This window comes from Podarcis gaigeae (assembly GCF_964106915.1).
Source record: "Podarcis gaigeae genome assembly, chromosome: 11".
Taxonomy (NCBI): domain Eukaryota; kingdom Metazoa; phylum Chordata; class Lepidosauria; order Squamata; family Lacertidae; genus Podarcis; species Podarcis gaigeae.
This window is the reverse complement of record NC_139687.1, coordinates 17,797,358-17,819,773: the sequence shown is the minus strand read 5'-3', so window position 1 is coordinate 17,819,773 and position 22,416 is coordinate 17,797,358. Positions and strand designations below refer to the sequence as shown.

The 22,416-nt window shown below is 42.7% G+C and overlaps 1 protein-coding gene across 2 annotated transcripts in view; it reads right to left on the bottom strand.

The window, feature by feature from the left end:
- Nucleotides 1-19,385, bottom strand: part of CEP120 (centrosomal protein 120) — a 38,436-nt gene extending 19,051 nt beyond the window's left edge. Inside the window, exons 1-13 of one of the 2 annotated variants that reach the window (XR_014556074.1) lie at nt 19,056-19,363; nt 15,435-15,591; nt 13,845-13,959; nt 12,260-12,401; nt 10,531-10,679; nt 9,933-10,130; nt 8,515-8,742; nt 8,145-8,343; nt 6,323-6,491; nt 4,601-4,750; nt 2,463-2,645; nt 875-971; nt 644-796 (exon numbers count right to left, since the gene is read on the bottom strand). Coding sequence is in view for 1 of the 2 variants with exons in the window: in XM_083702244.1 (XP_083558370.1) it covers nt 644-796; nt 875-971; nt 2,463-2,645; nt 4,601-4,750; nt 6,323-6,491; nt 8,145-8,343; nt 8,515-8,742; nt 9,933-10,130; nt 10,531-10,679; nt 12,260-12,401; nt 13,845-13,959; nt 15,435-15,591; nt 19,056-19,107 (1,992 nt within the window). In the remaining variant the exon portion in view is untranslated. Of the gene's footprint in view, nt 1-643; nt 797-874; nt 972-2,462; nt 2,646-4,600; nt 4,751-6,322; nt 6,492-8,144; nt 8,344-8,514; nt 8,743-9,932; nt 10,131-10,530; nt 10,680-12,259; nt 12,402-13,844; nt 13,960-15,434; nt 15,592-19,055 lie in introns of both variants that reach the window. The other variant, XM_083702244.1, reaches the window with a different exon arrangement.
- Nucleotides 19,386-22,416: the final 3,031 nt, after the last annotated feature.

The following is a 22,416-nucleotide window of genomic DNA, read 5'->3' as shown; positions in this document are numbered from 1 at the left end:
TTACTTTCTTGGGCTGCATGATCACTGCAGATGGTGACAGCAGCCACAAAATTAAAAGACGCCTGCTTCTTGGGAGAAGGGCAATGACAGGCCTAGACAGCATCTTGAGAAGTAGAGACATCACCTTGCCAACAAAGGTTCGTATAGTTAAAGCTATGGTTTTCCCAGTAGTGATGTATGGAAGTGAGAGCTGGACCATAAAGAAGGCTGATCGCCGAAGAATTGATGGTTTTGAATTATGGTGCTGGAGGAGACTCTTGAGAGTCCCATGGACTGCAAGAAGATCAAACCTCTCCATTCTGAAGGAAATCAGCCCTGAGCGTTCACTGGAAGGACAGATTGTGAAGCTGAGGCTCCAGTACTTTGGCCACCTCATGAGAAGAGAAGACTTCCTGGAAAAGACCCTGATGTTGGGAAAGATGGAGGGCACAAGGAAAAGGGGATGACAGAGGATGAGATGGTTGGATAGTGTTTTCGAGGTTACCAGCATGAGTCTGACCAAACTGCGGGAGCCAGTGGAGGACAGAGGTGCCTGGCGTTCTCTGGTTCATGGGGTCACGAAGAGTCGGACACGACTAAACGACTAAACAACAACAAAAGAGTAGACCAGTAGTTCCGTTTTTTAAAACATGTATAAAGAAACCTGGTTTTCAAAAAGATCTTCTTGTAGTTCCTTCCACATTTCCAATTCAAGTGCCGCTTTGTACTCTAGAGTTTCTCTTGTTTCCGGCTGGATTTCAGGAACATTACGTGGCTGAGATGAGGGAACCAGCGGTGGCTCATTGGCACCTAAACCCTAAACATGGAAATGCTATTAGATAACCTTTAATGAAGTTGTGTCTCTCCAAACAAGAAAGGGTGCATTTCTGTTTACCTGAGAAGAATCGGACACCACAACTTCATGCATTTTCACAAGCCCATAATCTTCTAGAGTCACCGTGTATGAAAGCTCGGCTATCCTGTTGCTTGTCCTATAAACAAGAACAAGACCATTTCATCTCTTCTCTCATTCGAGATTAATCTTGCTCTCTACTGTCATTTGTTTACAATGGAACAAGCATGAGAAAAGTGCACTTATTTCTACAGCAGTCTTTTCTCTCTTTCCTCCTCAAAAAGGTCTCAGGAGCTAAACAAGTTTTATATAAAGAAGTCAAACAATCCTGACTGTCAGAGGACTGATCAAAACATGTTCATTGTAAAGGCCTTTGGCTATACACAATAAATTGTCTGATTGACTGACAGACCCAGACATGACGCCAATTCTTTTAGGAATACGGAACACAGAGAGTTGAAAAAGGAATAGCTGCTCTATTAGAGAAGTACAGAGCATTTATTCCTATTCATGAATAAAGAGGCTGGAGACCAGCATTATGATTCTTAGATACTGGTTACCAGCTAGTCTCTGGTCTGCCTGAATTTTCTCTCTTTGTTCCTCCTAATCACTTGCGTTGTGGCGCTGGCTATCAGGTTTGACTCAATGCTTATTTTTCTGCATATCTGCAAACAGTTTTGTTTCAAAGCTCAGAATTAAATATTTGCTGCTACAAGTGTCTTACTTTAATATGCACAATCACAACCTGGCAAGTGTGGACCGAAAGGAAACATATTAAGGTCAACTGTCCACAAAATAAATGTTCCAGACTCTTTTCAGATGATTGTCTTGTTACTAAATTGTCAAAAAGTATCACTAAATAAACAAAAACATGAAACCCAAGTTGCGAAGAGCAATAATTCTACAGTTTACATTTGTTTCTCAAGCTTCCTTTTATCCATTTTTAGTAAAGTTTAAATAGTTTTCTATGCAAATACACTGAAAAGCTGGGTAAACTTATCGAGTTACAGGAAATAAACATCTGACATTTGAAACAAATCAGTACAGTCACTTTCACATCAGTGAGTTGAGTTTGACATCAAATGCTAAAGTCAATTAGGTTTGGAGGGCTGCCATCTAGTGGCTACTAAGTTTGGGTACACTCATGCTTTTCAGAAAAAATCTTCTACATAATATACCGGAAAGTTTGATTGTACAAACGTATATTTTGAAATTAAATATATATTCACCATTAGAAAGTTACATAAATTAAAAATTCCAGGCTCCACATTGTAATCAAATCTTTACCAAGTCAGCAGACAATGCTTGCATGACTGCTAAAGAAAGGCACATTTGGAATCTTTTGTGTACACTTCTACAAGTACAAATTGGTATCACTTTTCAAGTTCAACTGAGTGTATTCTTTCAGAAGCTCTGCAGCATCACAAGAGGATGGAAGTGATGTGGTCTCCCACACTATTGTTCCACTGATCCCTTTTGTCCCCCAAAATTAAGAGTTATGCAAGCTCTTCAAAAATAAGTATTAAGAGTTTTACTAAAAGCAAAAATATAATAATTCAAAAAGGCCTATAGGAGTGTTATACAGAACCAGCTATAACAGAGGAACCTCATTTTTCAAAGCTCATTGTACCCTTGTGCTGCTGTAACAGGGATTGTTTCACTGAAGGTCTGGCGCCAGCACTGTTCCCCACTGGCACCTAGAAAGCGGGTTTTTTCCATGGCCAAAATATTAGAAAGCTGGAGTCTTGCAACTCCCAGCAGTAAGTCTTTGGCTGTTTTATCTTTATGCCACAGCTCCACCAGCAATGGTATCCTGAAATACAGAGAGAAAAAATACACATAGCATACTGGAGTTTGTATTTTGTTCTCATAGATGGGTTTTTCCTCAGTTGCTGTAGGCCGGGATGGGTAGAAGAGATGCATTTATTTTACATCTTTTGTGATGTTGGCGTAGATGCACTGGCAGATATCAATGCTACCCTGTGGCAAAATAGTACAACCACTTGAAGGAGTTCAAGGATGCTCAATTTTGCAATAACATTTCACACCCATCACAGTAATTTTCCATCCTAGAAATATACAATTGAGCGATATACCTGTATTTTTCGCTCTATAAGACGCACCAGACCACAAGACGCACCTAGTTTTTGGAGGAGGAAAACAAGAAGAAAAAAAATCTGAATCTCAGAAGCCAGAACAGCAAGAGGGATCGCTGCGCAGTGAAAGCAGCAATCCCTCTTGCTGTTCTGGCTTCTGGGATAGCTGTGCAGCCTGCATTCGCTCCATAAGATGCACACACATTTCCCCTTACTTTTTAGAAGGGAAAAGGTGAGTCTTATACAGCAAAAAATACGGTACTTTGACTTCCTGCATTTCTGAAAATAGGTCCCAATCCAAGGGAAGAACTAGGGTGAAGTTGTTGTATCAAGGTTTCTCCATTCCTACTGGTTAGCCATTAACAACAGTAGAAACCCATCCAAACCTGTGTCACATCATTAGGAGTTAAAATTCAACAGCTTCCACAAGCAAGTAGTATTTCTTCCGAATACGACCAGTTTGAATGAGTTGCTATGAAGTACATTCAGGTTAGAATAGGTCTGTAGGTTTCAAACTGAGTCAATGAAGGATATAGGGCAGATTCCATTCCCTACCAGTTGCACACAGAGAGCAAAGTGCAATCATACGAAGGGTTAGATGACCAAATGTGCTTTGCGGGACCTAATCCATCATTTAGAAAACAACACACACAGAGAGAACCATATCCCCCTCTGTCACCTGCCACCCGCTACTGTGCTGGGCAAGTACCTGGTTCTTCAAAGCATTCACCCAGATCTCTGGTATTTGGCAATTTGAGTCCCTACCTGCCCTTTGCATACAGGCTATACCCCCAGTTGCTAGGACTACTAGACACCAACCTACTCTCCCCTGTCCATTACCCCTATAGATGTGGAAGCGAATGAGACCGAGGCCACACACTGCAAGTGTCATGGCTCTGCATTCTGCCCTTTGTGAAGATGATAGGATCATGCCCACACTGCTGGAAAAAAGCAAAGCAGGGACAAATATTTAAATGGAACTTATTAGCAAATACCATACCACCTCGCTGACACAAAACGTGCCACCTGAACTACCGTATTTTTCACTCTATAAGATGCATTCCCCCCCTCTGAAAATTAAGGGGAAATGTGTGTGCATCTTATGGAGTGAATGCAGGCTCCATGGCTTCAGCGAAAGCAACGCAAAGCCTCCGAAGCACAGCGGGATAGCCCGCTGAAGCCTGGAGAGCAAGAGGGATCGGTGCGCACTGATCCCTCTTGCTCTCCTGGGTTTGCTTCGCTGGAGAGGCGCTGCACAGCTTTCCCTCTCTGCGCAGTGCCCCTTCAGTGAAGTGGGAGGAGAAATGGAAGGGGCTCCGTTTCTCCTGCCGCTTCGCTGAAGGGGCGCTGTGTAGAGAGCGAGAGAATTTTTTTCTTGTTCTCCCCCTCTAAAACTAGGTACGTCCTATGGTCGGGTGTGTCCTATAGAGCGAAAAATACGGTAAATAACCAATCCTGAGGACAAATGTATAGGGTTGTATTTAATGTAGTGCTAAGGGGAATGCTCCCCAAACCCTCCAGAGCAGATCTAGATAAAGTGGGAGGATGGGGAGAAGATACAAAGTTATGTTCAGCTAGTGCTAACTTGCAATTTCAAAATGTAAGTATGGTTGTGAAGGAAAGAGAAATGTGCCAATGCACAGATTGTTAAAATGTCACCCTTGTTACATACCTGAAGAAGGTATCCTGCAGCTGGTGGGGCATCGTTGCAAAATCAAATGCACAATATGACTGGGGAAGAAACACTTCCATGTTCTTCCTTACTTCCACGGGAGGGTTTGTCATAATGGGTGCAGCGCTTCCAAAAAATGGATACGAGTACCTATGGAGGTAAAAAAGGTAAAGGTAAAGGACCCCTGGACAGTTAAGTCCAGTCAAAGACGACTATAGGGTTGCGGCGCTCATCTCGCCTTCAGGCTGAGGGAGCCAGCATTTGTCCACAGACAGATTTCTGGGTCATGTGGCCAACATGACTAAACCGCTTCTGGTGCAACAAGACACCGTGATGGAAGTGAGAACATGGAAACGCCATTTATCTTCCTGCTGCAGTGGTACCTATTTATCTACTTGCACTGGTGCGCTTCTGAACTGCTAGGTTGGCAGAAGCTGGAACAGAGCAACAGGAGCTCACCCCATCATGGGGATTCAAACCACTGACCTTCTGATTGGGAAGCCCAAGAGGCTCAGTGGTTTAGACCACAGCGCCACCTGCGTCCCACTGAGAAACAAACAAATAATATTAATATTATAACAAATTCAGTGGTAATAGCTTATGACTTCAAGACCTTTAAGTAAATGAACTTCAGGCTAAGTAATGACTTGATGGCATGTCTTAACAGAGTATACCTATTGAAATTAATGAACAGGACTTAAGTTAGGTCCATTAATTTCTGTGGGTCTTCTATGAATCAAACTTAGATGAATGCCACACCATTATTTCTATCAAACAATACGCTCCTATCGCCTCTCACTATTGGCCCTGCTGGTTGAGGATGGTGGGCATTAGAGTCCAACAACATCTTGAAGGGACATTGGATTCCCATTGCTCCGGAGAGGCAAGAGTGCCTTGCATCCTTTGTTTTATTTTCTAAAGTAAGGGAGCAGAGTGTGACAGTGATCCTGCGCCCAGTAAGGATTGGGCGCAGTTGGGTATTGTTAAGAATATTTCTGTGTTTTAATATCTTGCTGCCAATTTCCCCTGGTGCTCCCCAGGATTACATTTTTGGTCACCACTAGGGAACTGAAACATAGAATTCTTCCTGGGCTTCATATACCAAGTTTCATTCAATCGACACTTCACATTCCACAAAACAGAAGGCCAAGTGGGCCAGTTAAACAATAAAAATTACTCAGCCCAAAAGTGATACGCTTGTGCCCAATTTCCATGAAGTTACTCCTTTCAGTATTTCTCCAGCTTTTTAAAAAAATGTAGAAACTTTTTAATTTAGCATGTACACTGGGGTCTTCAATCCAGAAACATAGCTAAAAATCCACAGGTTGCAACTAGAGCATTGTGAGTTTATGAGGAAATGTGCCGAGTAAAGAAAAGGGAATATTCAGGCAAGACATGTTCGTCCATGAATGGAAGTTACAAGACCTGCACATAGTTGGAGATTGCCCTCTTACAGTGTACAGCATCTGTGTTCTATCCTCAGAATTATAGGGATACGTTTCTCCTAAGAAAGATGCAATTACCCATAGTTTTAGATCAAGTTCATGATGAGCAAGAAGTTTGTTATTTACAGGGCACATAGAAGTGATCATGGTGACACTGTGTAACTAGACTTTCAGATCCTCTCATGGTAACTGGTTAAGGGGCAGGAAGCAATGGAAAAATAAATTGAAAGTTCTCCCAATGAAGAAATGTGAAATAATGATCTAACACATGCTTTACCTTAACATACAATTGACGGGAAAGCCAGTATCCAGATTATGGAGAGTTCTTAAGTCTATTGAGAAACAGAAGTGATGGGATGCTGCTGGAACAGCAATTTTTTGACCTGTGGTAGATTCAGAGGTACCAGCCTGCTGAGTCTGAGAAGTGGGTGCTCGGGCATTCGTGGCTGAAGAGAAAAGAGACAGCACATTTTCTTTTAAGATAGATGCTGACACATTCCAAACTTGAGAGCCCCTGCTGTACAAGTTCTAATACTTGAAAGTAAGAAGCTTTTGAATTTTTTTCTGGACAAAATTTAGTTTTCTTTTCTTTTTTATTGGGTTTTATAAACAAGAATAATGTTATACAAATAAGTATACTAAGTTTTCTCATGTCATTTGTGTATCACAAAAATAGCATAATAAACATGGAAAAATATCTACAACATATGTTTCATTATTAGTTGTCAATATACGAGTTCTTGGTTTATGAATTGGTTTAAACAATTAGGAAGAAGAAAAGAAAAAGAAAAAAAGGGGGAGAGGGGGAGTGGGAAGTTGGGTGGTTATACTTCTATTATTCTACTTAGTGTGTGAGAGGGGTTGTATCAGCCTTACTGGTATGGGTTTTCTTACTATTCACTTGCATTTCCTTGGTGGTGAGAGAGGTTCAGGGTGGCTTAGGGTGTGGTTGGTTGTCTTTCGTTGGCTGTAGTGAGAACTGTTTTTGTGTGTGAGCAGGGTGTGAGTGTGTATTTTTGAATCAGGTTAGCCATATTAATTCATATGCTGTTGGTGGATCCTTGTCATCTTGTTGGGCTGTGTATGTGATAAAGGGGAGCCATACCGGGATGAAGGAGTCTTCTTCTATTTGTCCATGTGTCAGTTTCAGTTTATTGGTTGGTTTTTTTCTAATATGGCTGTTTCCCATACTAAGTTTTTTCCCCCCTTTCTAAACCTAAATGTTGAAGTAGCTGTACAGAATCATAGCCTGTGGCCAAACACAGCTGATGACAATTTGAAGGTAAGCCACGTGGTACAGGCTGGTTCATGTGGCAAACAAAAAATAGCATAACAAAAATAGGTGTTCATATTTCAAGCAGCCTTCACACATTGGCCCTATCAGGCAAAGCGGCCACAGGCTGGAGGCTATGCTCCTGCATTCTGTTCACAAGGGAAGGGAGCAGTGCTTAAAGTTAAAGGGACCCCAAACGTGACCGACTCTGGGGTTGTGGCACTCATCTTGCTTTATTGGCCGAAGGAGCCGGTGTACACTTCTGGGTCATGTGGCCAACATGACTAAGTCGCTTCTGGTGAACCAGAGCAGCGCACAGAAACGCCATTTACCTTCCCGCCAGAACAGTACAGTACCTATTTATCTACTTGCACTTTGACGTGCTTTCAAACTGCTAGGTTGGCAGGAGCAGGGACCAAGCAACGGGAGCTCATTCCGTTGTGGGGATTTGAACCACTGACCGTCTGATCAGCAAGTCCTAGGCTCTGTGGTTTAGACCACAGCACCACCCGCGTCCCGGAGCAGTGCTTAGACCCAAGCAATTTGCTTGAATGCAAATATCTGTCCAGTTCTTCAACTGCAGAGCTAAACCACACATCATGTTCACAAATTTAAAACCTTACATCGTCCGCAGGTCACTGGTGGACCGCAGATAACTCTCTCCCTCTTACTGGAGTCTTCAGAATATTTTTAGTTGCATTACTGCATAGTGAATGATCACCCATTTCCTTGCATCAGTTTACCACACAATCATAAAGAAAACAGTATTTTGTGGTAGATATGACAGCTGTAAATTTATAAACATTTGCTTTGATGTGCTGCCCACCTTTTTTCTGTGCCTTTGGGTTCTTGTCATACTGCAGACTTTCCACTTCACTGTCTGTTGCGCCATCTTTTATGGGAGGAGAATGGCTAACTCGGGGTAACGCATTTTGAGAACCAGGCTCAGGACTCCTTTTTTTATCACGCATTGGGGATGAAGCTCTTTTCACATTTTCAGACTCAACCTTTGAAGATAACTGAGGCTGAACGAAACAATAGTGCCTAGTTTAAAAACGTGATCCTCGGATGAGGAGCAGTATAGAAATTTAATAAATAACAATAACTTCATTTCATACATGCGTAACAGCAATAATATTTTCTATTTTTAATTGCATTTTTAAAAGTATATAAAAAGGAGAACAATTGAGTTGTACCTGAGAAACTCTGCTATCTTTTTGAAGAGATACTGATACCCCAACAGTGGGAGCCATATCCAAAGGAACAGGTGGCAGCTTTTGCCGGGCTCTGTTAGGTGGGACAAGAATATATGCTCCTTCAATTGCTACTGGATGTTGAAGGATTTCCACACTTCCTTTCTTCAACAGCCCAGTTAAAAGTATTTCAGTGCTTCCAAGAGACTGGTCCCCACAGCAAAGATGGATCTATGTTTCAAAAGGGTATCATGAAAGTGACTATAATGAGCATTCAATACAAAAATGATTACTTACACCCAACCAATGACATCCAAATGGAAACATTATGTCCGTTTTAAAAAAATAATGCGTTTGTAATGGATGCTGGAATAAAATAAGCCAAACAGCCTTCTTTAGAAGGTTATCCAGACTGCCTAATCTTCCCAGACTGTCTTATCCTCCAAAACCCTGTATTCTTCAGGTCAAAAGATAGCAAGAGGCTCCAAGCGGTCATGTTTCAGTACACGATAAGCCACAACTCACAAGCTCACAAGCTTGTGAAGGAAGGGGGAAGGAAGAAGGAAAGGCCAAGATGGAGCATTTTCATAGCTTGAGGGTGCTCCTTAATCCATCTTCTTTTGTCACTAGAGGCACAACTGACATCTGGGGCTAGAAATACCTTCTCCCAGCTTTGGCTGGTACATCTGTTGTGACCAGGATAACCTGACCACGGTGGTTCATGCAATGGTAATCGTAAGAGTTGATTACTGTAGCATGCTTTATATGGTCCAAAAGCTGCAACTAGGACAAAATTCGGCAGGTTACTGGTAACGATGTTAATTTGCTGAGAGAGATGCATTGGTTGTCAATTTCCTACCAGGGCAGGCTCAAGGTTCTTGTGTTAATTCACAGAGCCATAAACAATTTGGGTACAATGTACTTTTAAGGACTAGCCTGATTCTTTATGCTGCACCTCAATTACCAAGATCCCCTGGTGGGGTACTTTTGGTGTCTCTCTGCCATGCCCCTGAGGTTTGGTTGTCCTTTACCAGGGAGCATGTTTTTAGTGTGGCAGCTCTGAAGAACCCCTTGTCCATAGAAAAGAAAGTCTAGCAAGCTTTCTTTTAGACATTCTCTAAAAACTGAGCAGTTCATATTATTTTACCAAGCAGTTTATACGGATACTACTGTAGTATAACTTCTTATGCTGCCCACTGCCTTGTTTTTCTATTTTTATGAAGGTGCAGCTCATAAGTAATAAAATTAACAACATATCAAAAAAGTATAACAGTCCTTAAATTTGATCTGCCATAACACACTAAATTATTATGGTAGCCTCATGGTCTCTTAGCAATTTGGACTGAAGAGGAGTCACACACTTCAAAACAAGATGCAACAGCTAAATCTTTGTTTACCAGAGAGCAGAAATGGATGCTTACCTTCAGCTTTGAGTGAGCAAAAAAATAAGCTCTTAGAACTTCAACGCTGCTGCGTATTCTAACAGATGCTCTTTCTGGCTCAAAGTTTGGATTGATCAAATCAGTGAATGGTTCGTTGGTAACATCATTGCCCAGGAGTGAATAGTAGAAGAAGAACTCGGGCTGTCGTTCTGGAAGTTTCATTGTGGTAGGTATTAGCTGTTACGAAAAAAGAGAAGAAAAATGCAGGTAGCAGGTCCTCAACACTGCTCATATGAAGTTGTGAATGTTCATCTCTATTATCAAAAGAAGTGCTGTATTCCAACGTCTATTCAAGTTTTAAATATTTAACATGGGAAACATCAAAAGCTAAGGAATTCCAAGGCTGGAAAGTTGTCCTTGCTCACTCTCCCAAGCTCCTCCCATCATGAGGGCAACACTGTACCTTGGAGGTTTATTTAGATTTTTAACAGCAATAAAGGGAACAATCATTCTTATACAAAATCAGGGGGTCATGAAGAACCACCAAGTCATACTGCAATGAGACATGATTTTTCACATGTTGACCATCCAGAGTCTGAAAGCTCCACCGCAGACGAAACCAGATTGGCATTATTACCTGTTCTAACTGTGTAGCAAATGCAACAGTGACAGACAGAACAAAGTAGTCTCTGCAATATTCTGCTGGTCCAATTTGATGGTATCCTTCCTCTTCGTTAAGCACTGGTGCAAGATTTTTGGGATCCAACCCAAGTTGCTGAAGAGGTACTTTAAAAAAAAACACAAATGCCTTCAGTTGTATTCTGAACATAATAAAATCTATTGGGAGCTGAAAATATACAGAGATGAAATTCAGAGAGGACAGTGTATTTAAAAAACCCTATTAGCCCTGGGCTAGTAAGGGGCTGAATAAACCCCATGTCAGTCTAGTCACCAGTTACAACAGGGATGGGGGATGTGCAGCCCTTCAGATGTTGCTGGATTTCAATTCCCATCATCCCAGACCTGATGAAAGTTGGAGTCCAACGTCTGGAGGACTACAATTTCTACATCCCTGACCTACACGGATTTCATCTCAAAGCAGATTAAAGGACAGAAAACAGCTATGTAAACCCTAACTCTCCACTTTTTAATACTTTATTTGCCTGGCCTGCTGGCATTGATAGTCTATGTTTAAGGATAAGGATTCACCTTCCTGGTTTGTTTGTTTTTTTGTAAGACGTATCATATCAGTTTCATGAAGACCAGAGAATAACCATCTGTACAACCTGAAGTTATACCACACATACCCAACACCTGTGTTTTATTTGTCTTATGTTTTTTACAGAAACTTGCCCAGAAGTGTTGGACACAGCTAGTAAAAGAATAAGTTAACAAAACAGAGACAGAAACAAGGAAATTAACTGTTTACAATATTCCACTTAACCACTGTACTAATCTTGACAACAAAATTTAAACAAGCTTTAGGACAGAGAATCCTATGAAAAATAAGGGGGAAAGATGAAAGCTTAATGTAGAATAAAGATGAAAGGTGAAAAGTTAATATAGACCAAAGCTTTAAAATAGGATAACTGAATACATTGCTTTTCTGTCTTCAATTAATTACTATTTTTTATCTAGAAAAGCAGAAAAAATATAATCAAATACATACAGAGAAAATAAAATAACAAAATATAACATATAAAATTCACAAGTGGTTAAGATATAAAAATAATTCTTTATGTAATAAAGTAGGAATGGAGAACCTGTAGCCCCCTTGATGTTGCTGGGACTCCAGCTCCCATCAGCTCCAGCCAACACGGCCAATCATCAGGGATGATGGGAAGTGTAGTCCTACAGCATCTTGACATTGACAGATTGTCCACCTTTGCCATAAAAGAATGGTACAGAACCCTTGTAAACCACTCTGATACAGGATGGGCCATTAAGATTTTTAATGTGAATATTCAAATGTTCTTAGCCCTGAAACTTTGTCAAAATGAGCAAAGATGAAATCACTTCAACTGTCAGAAATCAACTATCAAATCTCTCAGACTTCAGGTTTAAAGGATCAAGTTTTTCTGCCCAACAGAACTCCAAAACCCACCATCTGGAGCCAGGTGCAAAGTAGCACCATGAGGGTAGGTATAAATTTAGAATTAAGTAAGGGAATACTGCTGAGCAGATGCTCAGCCCAAGGATTTGTCATCAGAACAAAAGAGGAAACAAAGCAGAATACAGAGGATTAGTACAGTGAATTTGCCAATACAAACCAAGGATATTTTAGAATCTCCATCAACTTGACAGAACTGCAGAATTCCCACAATTTACATAATAGCGTTTGGTGAAGTGTTCATTATTCTACTAACCTGTTACATCTCTGGGAGGTGCGTCCTTCGCTTTAAAGCCATCTGCGGATGCCTTAGTATCAGTTTCTAGCATTAGACTTAGTTGCAGCTCAGATTTAAATTTTGTGTATCTATTGCTCAGTAATGGATACCATTTTGGTGGCTGCAGAGATTTGATTAAAACAAAAAGTTGGGTGAAAGCACACTTACAAAATTATACATACACGGTATTTTCGTCAGATAAAATCTCTTTCCAAATTGGCTACGTTTTACAGGATCTTACATTTAAAGTTAAGCCTAAAATGAAGAATAGTTGTGATCATACAATACTGTTACAGAAGTGAAATTATATCATGTGTACATAGACAGTTCTCACCTCAATTTTAATTTATTTTTAAAAAAAGGAAAAAAAGAGGACAAGACTTTGGCCCTAATCCAGAGATCTGAGAACAGAAGTAATACTCTCTTTCCCTAGTAGACAGATGATTGCCAGAGATAATCTGTTTAGATGCAGAGAGCATGACTGCCCTGGCTTTAGGCTACCCTAATATGTGGGTGGAGGGCTCCAAGAGCACATAATATGTTCACCATCTACAGCTGAACTTTCTATATCCAGAATAATTCTGCACTTGACTCTGCTGCCATCTGTTCATAGAAATCTTAATTCCCTCCATGAAAAAAAAAAAAAGTTTAGAAAAGCTAGTCATTCCCCCCACCAAAAAAAAAAAGTACAAAGCAACTATTTAGAGCATGTATCATAGGTTATTATTTGCATTTAGCCTGCTATGGTGGAAAAAGGGAGATCCATTAAATCCCTTTAGTAAATAAGAGCAAGAAATTTATCTGCTACAAACCATGGCAGATAATCATCTTAATGGGCAGGTCATTGACCTGAGCTTTATTATCATTTTAATGACTGTTCTGTGCTGTTTCTAATTTGTTTAAAATGTTTGTTATAGTTTCATACATTGTCCTGGTATTTTAAGATAGGGCTATATTTAAATACAGTGGAACCTCGGTTGTCGAATGTAATCCGTTCCGGAAGACTGTTCCACTTCCGAAACATTCGACAACCGAGGCTCAATGGGTGGCTGAAGAATTCAATTGAAAAAAATAGAGAAACACGCCTTGGAAGACGTTTGACTTGCGAGGCATATTCGAAAATGGAAGCATTCGCTTCTGGGTTGTCGGCATTCGAAAGCCGAAACATTCGATTTCCGAAGCGTTCGACAACCAAGGTTCTACTGTACTTCCATAATACCGGCCTGCCCACAGAGACAGGAAGGGAACAGCCTAATTACCAAACAGGAAGAGGGATGGGGAACGCAGTGGAAAACTCAGAGTGGAAACAACAGATCTCTGCTGCCTTGCCCCTCCATGTAACCAGCAGCGGTGCATAGTTTTGGGAAACCAGGTGAACAACACTGACCCACCAGCTGATATTTGGTACAGTTCAGACATGGGTTTACCACCCCAATGAACAAATATGTCTAGAATCTGCCATTCAATAAGAGAATGAAAACCAATACCATTTAATCTGGCATATCTCATAAAGGAGCACACATTCATTTATTGTGACGTGTTTAAGCCGGGTTCCATACAATACCTGTTTCTTCTCTTGAGCAACTCTCAAATCTAGTATAATGTAACCTACAGGCTCTTTGGCGGAAGAGAGAGAATCCACAGAAAAGCATTGTAACTTGATAGGTGTACGCTGTAATCTGCAAGGAAATAAATATGCAATACCATTAAGGCACTGGAAGCAGTTACATAAGCTTTTGGCTCCCCAATGGTACACGCAACATTTTTACTGATAAAACTACCCAGATATTATCAGAAACAGTAGTAAATATTTTAATTTATATTATATTGCAAGTATTTCTTCTTAATAATAAGGAAACTTTAGCAGTTAACAAGCGCATATAAAATTTTCCAACCTCTCAAATAGGCTCCAGGTATATGGCAACAGTTAAATATAGGAAAGCTGGTTACTTTTCTTGGAGGTGAAAACACAAGAGCTTAAGACTGCTCTTTTTAGTAACTATCTGAGCTTTCTAGCCAAATGTTATACAGTGGTGCCCCGCAAGACGAATGCCTCTTAAGACGAAAGGGTTTTCCGTTTGCGAGTTGCTTCGCAAGAAGAAAGCCCATAGGGAAATCTCCGGGGACCTCTTTTAAATGCTGGCGGTGGGGAGCAAAGCCTTCCCCCCCCCCGTCCGGCCTTCAGAAGAGGTCCAGGAAGGCCGGCGGGGGCCGAAAGGCTTTGCTCCCCACCGCCAGCATTTTAAAAGCAGTCCAGGATAGCAGGGAAGCGCTTCCCGCTATCCCGGATGGATTTTGAAGGCAGGCGGGGGGGAGCAAAGACTTTTGCCCCCCGCCCGCCTTCAGAAGAGGTCCTGGACCGGATGGCTTTTGAAGGCAGGCGGGGGGGGGGAGCAAAGACTTTTGCCCCCCGCCCGCCTTCAGAAGAGGTCCTGGACCTCTTCTGAAGGCCGACGGGGGGCAAAAGTCTTTGCTCCCCCCTGCCTGCCTTCCTGGGAGAGCGGAGAAAAGCAGCCCGTCTTCTGAAGGCGGGCGGGGGGCGAAAGTCTTTGCTCCCCCCTGCCTGCCTTCAAAAGCCATCCGGGACAGCGTTGCGTTTCTCCGCTCTCCCGGGAAGGCAGGCAGGGGGGAGCAAAGACTTTTGCCCCCCGTCGGCCTTCAGAAGAGGTCCAGGACCTCTTCTGAACGCTGGCGGGGGGCAAAAGTCTTTGTCCCCCCCCCCCGCCTGCCTTCCCGGGGGCTTTTAAATCACCCCGGGACAGCGGAGAATTCCTCCGCTGTCCCGGGGGCTTTTAAAATGCTGGGGAACGGCAGCGAAGGTTTCGCTGCCGCCCGCCAGCATTTTAAGATCGCCCGGGTCTCCGCTGTCCCGGGAAGGCAGGTGGGGGGGAAGCAAAGACTTTCGCCCCCCGCCGGCCTTCAGAAGAGGTCGGGGGACAGACTGTCCCCGGACCTGGTCTGAAGGCGGTTTCCATAGGAACGCATTGATTGATTTTCAATGCATTCCTATGGGAAACCGTGCTTCGCAAGACGAAAAGACTTGCGGAACGAATTACAGTTCAGGCTAAGTTATTTATAGCCATTCTTTACAAGATTCTAAATACACGCAACAAGCACACACTCAAGCAATTCAGAAATCTTTTGAGAAAATAACCTGTGTTGGTGAAGAGCTTTCCTGTCAAGTTCCCAAGCTAACTCCGTGGCAAATTCAGGTTGATCAATATGTTCTACAGGGTCTGTAGCTAGAGTTTCACCATCAAACTTTGCTTCTACCACCAGCATATGCTTTGGACGTTTTGGAAAGTAACGCCCTGGAAAAGGAAAAAAGCACATTTATTAGATAGCTTCTTTATAAACAGCTGATAGTATACTATTTAGGGCATGATGTAGCTGCTTAATAATCACAAACTCCTGGGCACATTGCAGAATCTGCGGAATCAAAGGCTGTTCCTTGGTTACCTGTGCAAACACATCTTTCAAAGAGCTGGCTCAATTCTGCATTGGAACACAAGATTACAAAAAGAAACGGGAAGCAGATGGCAACTAAAACTGCTTGTGTGCACAGTCTGCAGTGCACAAGAACTACACAGAGCAAGAACTACACCAAGAAAGTGACTGGGTCATAACTGGCAGTCACTTGTGTGATGGCGTGGTGAGTCATGGGAAGAGATTTTGATTTTCTGACAGCCAGCATGCTGACCCTCCAGCTTTCCACCTGGAAGGAAACATTAAAAGGTAAGGAAGAAAGGCTCAGGATAACTCATAGCATTTAGTTCAGTTCTGGTACACCAATTCCTGGGCTCAGAATTCTGTGTATGCCAGTTACTGAATCTCCTGACTGTAGTAAAAAATGAGGCAGATCTTGCAAACTTTAAGTCTATGAACTTCTTTAAGTTTCACTGTGCTATACACATATCACAGCTGCAATTCTGTTCACATCTGGAGCTCAATGGAACCATTGTGTGGAGTGTTTGTTTTGATCTGTGTGGATCTATCTACTGATGGAGAAGAAATAAAAGGCAAGTAGAAAGGTAAGTAGAGAATTTTTTTTCTACCATATGTTTAAATATGGACTAATTTCATATTGCCTTAAGTTTTCACTATATCTGCACTTAACATTTTCACCAGTAACATTTTAATAATTGTCATTCATCACTATGCTACAAGCCACAATAAACTAGATTGTTGAAGGAGAATGCAACGTACATTTTAATATCAGGTTAAAATTACTATGAACAAATCAAAGCAATAAAAGTCAGCATTTTAATCTTTTAGAAAGTTAGATGGTGTATAAGCAGAAAATAAATATACATACATTGAGAAGTACTTGTAAGGACCACAATATGCTGGAGTTAATGGATTATTTAAAAAAAAAAACCTAAGCACTCCTAATTCTAATGCATCACAAACAATGTAACAAGAAGTACCAGCTACATATTGCTTCTTTGAGAATATGTACATAAGATCCCCAGGTGTCCTGAGTTCAAACCCTGCTCATCTCATGCCTATCTTTAGAATGACATGGTACTGGTTTCCACAGAAATCTTACAACAATGTTTTCCTGTGCAATACCATACTATTCTGAGAAGACAGGCAATGTCTACTGTAATAACTCAGTACTAAATTTCTGAAGCAGTAGCACAGGATTATGAATCTAACTACATATGCTGTTTTCGTGCCATCTATTAATCCTATTCCCCTTATACCTGATCATTCTGTTCACAAATTTCTCCCTTCCTTTTGCCAGCTTTTATGTTGTAAGCACCAGAACTCTGCCACCGAAATGAGAAACTGAAGCCTGCAAAGAATTTACAACCTTGGATCTGAAAGTCTTAGTTGTTAGCTCAAGGACATGATGGTAAAGTGGGACAGTTAGCAATAGTTGTAGAAATGCTCAGACATGCTCTCTCCCGTTTCCATTGCTTAATGAGTATAAGATGAAACTCTGGTACTCTATATTTTCAAAAGAAGAAGCAGGAGCTCTTTCACCTGGTGTCAAGAGCATGCAAAAACCTTTCCGCTTACAGAGATGCCTTATCAGACACTTCCAAATATAAAATCACCCCACTGTCTCCACATTCATTATTTACACAACCAACCGCCACAGGGTAAGAGATATTTTGGGCAGACTTAGGCTACAATCCTATACATACTGACCTACCTAGGAGCTGGTTAGAGCGTGGTGCTCACCATGCCAAGATTGCAGGCTCCATCTCTGTATGGGGCAGCTGCATATTCCTGCATTGCAGGGGCTTGGACCTAATGATCCTCAGGGTCCTCTAACAATGCTACGTCCTGCTGAATTCAAGAGGGACTTACTTCTGAGCACAGAATCACACTGTTAGGGGGCTCAGCTCTCCCAAAATTGAAGTCTGCCCTACAAGCATGGGTGTACCCAGGCAGCTGGGGGGGGGGCAGCTGCACCCCTAAATCAAGCAAATAAATAAAAATACTTAACTGACCAATTGCATCACAGATAACTCGCTTCTTACCCCTCCTACCGGGGTGTGGGTGGGTGTGCTATTTGGTTGTTGTTTTTAGTTTGATTCCAAATATTGTGGTTTTATATTTTGATTTTGTTCTGTGAACTGCCCTGAGACCTCCAGGTATATAGGGCGGTAGCAAGTACTCTATTCCAAACTCAAAAATGGAAATCGTAATGCTGGTGGTCAACAAAAGAGGTTTAAAGACTCTCTCAAGGCAAGGATGAAAGGGAGAAACAAGCTAAGAGGAAGGCACATTTGGCACCCCCCCCCCCATGATCAACTCCCAGTCAGAAACCTATGTCCCCACTGTGGAAGGACATGTGGATCCAGAATTGGCCTCCACAGCCATTTACGGACTCACTGTTAAGACCTTGTTCATGGAAGACAATCTTACTTGGCTACTAGTGATCGCCAAAGAAGAAGAAAACATAAATTCAATAAATTATAAATAATAATAAAGCCTGTCCCTCCCCCCTTAAACAAATACAGTGGGTGCTAGGCTTGCAAACGTGATCCGTGCGGGATGCACGTTCACAACCTGCAGCGTTGCGTCTGCGCACGTGTGGGTTGCGCTTCTGTGCATGTACAAAGCACAATTTAGAGCTTCTGCTCATGCGCAACAGCTGAAACCCGGCAGTAACCTGTTCCAGTACTTCTGGGTTTTGACGGGCCCGTAACCCGAAAAAACACAACCTGAAGCGTCTGTAACCTGGGGTATGATTGTACTGGCTATGCCCATGCCCACAAGCTGTTGTTGTTGTCTAGTTGTTTAGTTGTGTCCGACTCTTCATGACCCCATGGACCAGAGCACGCCAGGCACTCCTGTCTTCCACTGCCTCCCGCAGTTTGGTCAAACTCATGTTGGTAGCTTCGACAACACTGTCCAACCATCTCGTCCTCGGTCGTCCCCTTCTCCTTGTGCCCTCCATCTTTCCCAACATCAGGGTCTTTTCCAGGGAGTCTTCTCTTCTCATGAGGTGGCCAAAGTAGTGGAGCCTCAGCTTCACAAGTAAAGGAGGGTAAAGCAGCCACCTTACATGGGGGCTCACACCTTGAACCACCTGCCCCAGGTTCAATCCCAAATCTCCTAGCAGACCCCTTGCCTTAAAAACCTTTGGGAGCCGCTGCCGGTCAGTGTAGGCGACACTGCCCTCAATGGATGGGCGATCCAACTCCCTTTAAGGCAGCTCCCTAAATTATGGGTGGGGTGGAGGCATCCATAGATGAATGGGTCTCAGATTTTCTGACTTTCCTTTTAAGACCCCCGCCCCCCGTTCCCTGAGCCTTACCTTCCAGGATAGAGACCACAATCAGGAGCTGGTCGGCCCTTGTTGTGCCCATTCTCTGCTCTGGCAGGCAGGGCGAAAGGCTCTCGCGAAGCTGCCCTCTCCGCTCCCGGTCCCCACATCCAAGCCAGTGACGAGGCCGGGCCCAAACGCCCTCCTCCTCCTCTCTGGTCCCGCCGGCAAGCTCCCCTTTGGCGCCTCGGGCCCGCTTTCAAACCAGCCGCCGCCGCCGCTGCTTAGCAACCGGGAGGCGGAAAGGCAAGGACCCGAGGCACAGAGAGACGGGGCGGGGAGGAGACAGAGCGGCGCTTCCGGGATGCCGCTTCAACTTCCGGACGCTGCTGCCTCGTTGTTTCCCGGGGGGAGGAGGAACGGGCGGCGAAGCGCGCGGGCGCTGCAGCGCCACCTATGGGAGAGGCGGTGGGAAACGGAAGGAGGTTTCCGAGGGCATCGGGGGGAAAACGGGAGGCGAGGAGCGCAGGCTGCGCGTTTGTGGCGGGCGATGCCGAGGCAGGGATGGTCTGCAAGGGGAGCAGCTCAATTTTACGTGCTATCTGCTGATCTCACGCCCCGAGCCCCGTGTTCATACCCTCCAACATTTTTATTTTATTTTATGAATTTATATACCGCCCTATACCTGGGGGGTCTCAGGGCGGTTCGCAGAATAAAATCAAGCTGTTGTTTAGTCGTTTAGTCGTGTCCGACTCTTCGTGACCCCATGGACCAGAGCACACCAGGCACTTCTGTCTTCACTGCCTCCCACAGTTTGGTCAAACTCATGTTGGGAGCTTCGAGAACACTGTCCAACCATCTCGTCCTCTGTCGTCCCCTTCTCCTTGCGCCCTCCATCTTTCCCAACAATCTTTTCCAGGGCGTCTTCTCTTCTCATGAGCTGGCCAAAGTACTGGAGCCTCAGCTTCAGGATCTGTCCTTCCAGTGAGCACTCAGGGCTGATTTCCTTCAGAATGGAGAGGTTTGATCTTCTTGCAGTCCATGGGACTCTCCAGAGTCTCCTCCAGCACCATAATTCAAAAGCATCAATTCTTTGGCGATCAGCCTTCTTTATGGTCCAGCTCTCACTTCCATACATCACTACTGGGAAAACCATAGCTTTTACTATATGGACCTTTATTGGTAAGGTGATGTCTCTGCTTTTTAAGATGCTGTCTAGGTTTGCCATCGCCTTTCTCCCAAGGAGCAGGCGTCTTTTAATTTCGTGACTGCTGTCACCATCTGCAGTGATCATGGAGCCTAAGAAAGTAAAATCTCTCACTGCCTCCATTTCTTCCCCTTCTATTTGCCAGGAGGTGATCATACCCGCCAACATTTTAACTTTTTTTATTTTTAATTAATTTATTTTATTTATTGAATTTATATACCGCCCTATACCTGGGGGTCTCAGGGCGGTTCGCAGAATAAAATCAAGCTATAGAACCACAAAATATATGATAAAAAATAAAAACAACAACCCAATAGCACCCCTGTCCACAAAAAACCACATTTCTCCTATGAAAATAGGGACATCCTGTTGCATCATTAGCATCAGCATCATTTTATTATTTATACCTCACCCATCCGGCAAATGCTCCATCTGATACAGAAAAATAGGGGTGGTTGGCTTTTGCTGCCCAAGGGACCGAGCCCTCTAAGTCCATGAATGGTCAGAGATGAATGGATGGAGGCAGGAGGCAGTGAAAGCAAGGCAGATCTTTGTTTTTTTCTGTTGCAACAGAGTTCCCTCCACTCCTTGCAAGGAGGCAAAAGAGACCCAGAACCTAGAAGAGAGACCCAGAACCCAGAAGGAATGTCTCTTTTAAGGGTTTGCCTTTTTGTGTTGAGGAGAAGAATTAGTTCCATACAATTTATATTTCTCTATATGAATGGCAATTTCCAGGATACATGGAACAATCAGTTTCTTTGGAACCCAAAAAAGAAAACAGAGAAAATTTTATTATGGCATATTCATCATAAATATGTTCCGTTTGAACTAGTTGTCATTTATATGAACGCTATTGTTTTTCAAGTTATATTTAATTAATAATGGTGGAGGAAGAGTGTGGGTGGGGGGTGGAAGGAAGCACAAATGTTGAAAAGCCATTGAGGGGACATTTTAACCTCCCAGGATACTGGGAATGCAGGAACACAGGAACCTCAAAGTGAGACTGCAACCATCGACTTATAACTACTATTAGAACTTCACTTGTGGCATTTTAAAATATCATGCTACAGGTATTAATTGCCTTGCCAATGTCAGGATTTTTGTGTTATCAACATACATGGTTTTTTGTTTCATTTTTTGGGGGTAATCACTACTGTTAGTAATGTGATTGCCATTCAATTCTTTTGCTGCAAGAAACTAATATGGCTGTCCCTCTAGAAAACTTATACCTTTCGGCTCTTTAGAATGGGTACATGTTAACAACCAACCCCCGCTCCAACCTTTATGTAACTACTGCTCTAAGATGGTTACCACTTTCATCTCCTCTGTTTCACAGTGGGTGGATCTACACACGGGAAAAACACGTTATAAATAAGTCAGAAATTAAATCATTATAACAAAATAAGAAACCGCTATGAGAAATCACTTATTATTATTTTTGCTCTCTGGCGCCATCTGGTGTTGCATGTTTATAACACATTCAAAACACTGTTTCTTGAGTAATGTCGCTGAGTCCAGTGTCTCTGTTTTCCTCACTCATTTGGGTTGTCATTACTTTTCATATGTTTGTGATGGCACAGAAATATCACATTGGCATGCATGGTCCCCCCCATGTTCTCTTAACAATCCTGTGTGGTAGATTATACTAAGAGTTGCTGATGGCCTCAAGGTGACCCACTGAGCTTCATAGCCAAGTGGAGGTTTGAACTCTGGCTTCCCAGTCTCGGTCCAGAATTCTAACCCCTGTACTCTTCTTGTTCATGTTGTTCCTAGTTTTCATTTCCTCCCAATTTCCTCTTCTGCTGACTTGTTTCAATGCTGCAAGAGGAATGGTGGGTTTAATTTGCAGTCCATTAAACAACACCCACCCCAGACCCTACCTTTCTCATACAATTTAAGTCCACAGTTCTGGAGTCATCTACCTGTGAAGAGCTGCATTTGTTTCTGAGGGGAAGCAGGATTCATCCATACCTATATTTCCTGCATTATTGTCCATTCATGATCCACAAATATCCGCAGTGCACACTTAAGTGATTTTGGGACAATTGCCCACTGGTTTCGGATAATGAATATTTTAAATATATAAATAATAGATAATAATGCTAGTGCTTATTTAGCCAAGAATGTCCACATGCTGCTGTTTCATTGCTCATAACGAGACATCTTGATTTTACAGGGAGACAGAAACTTCAGATTTTATTTGAA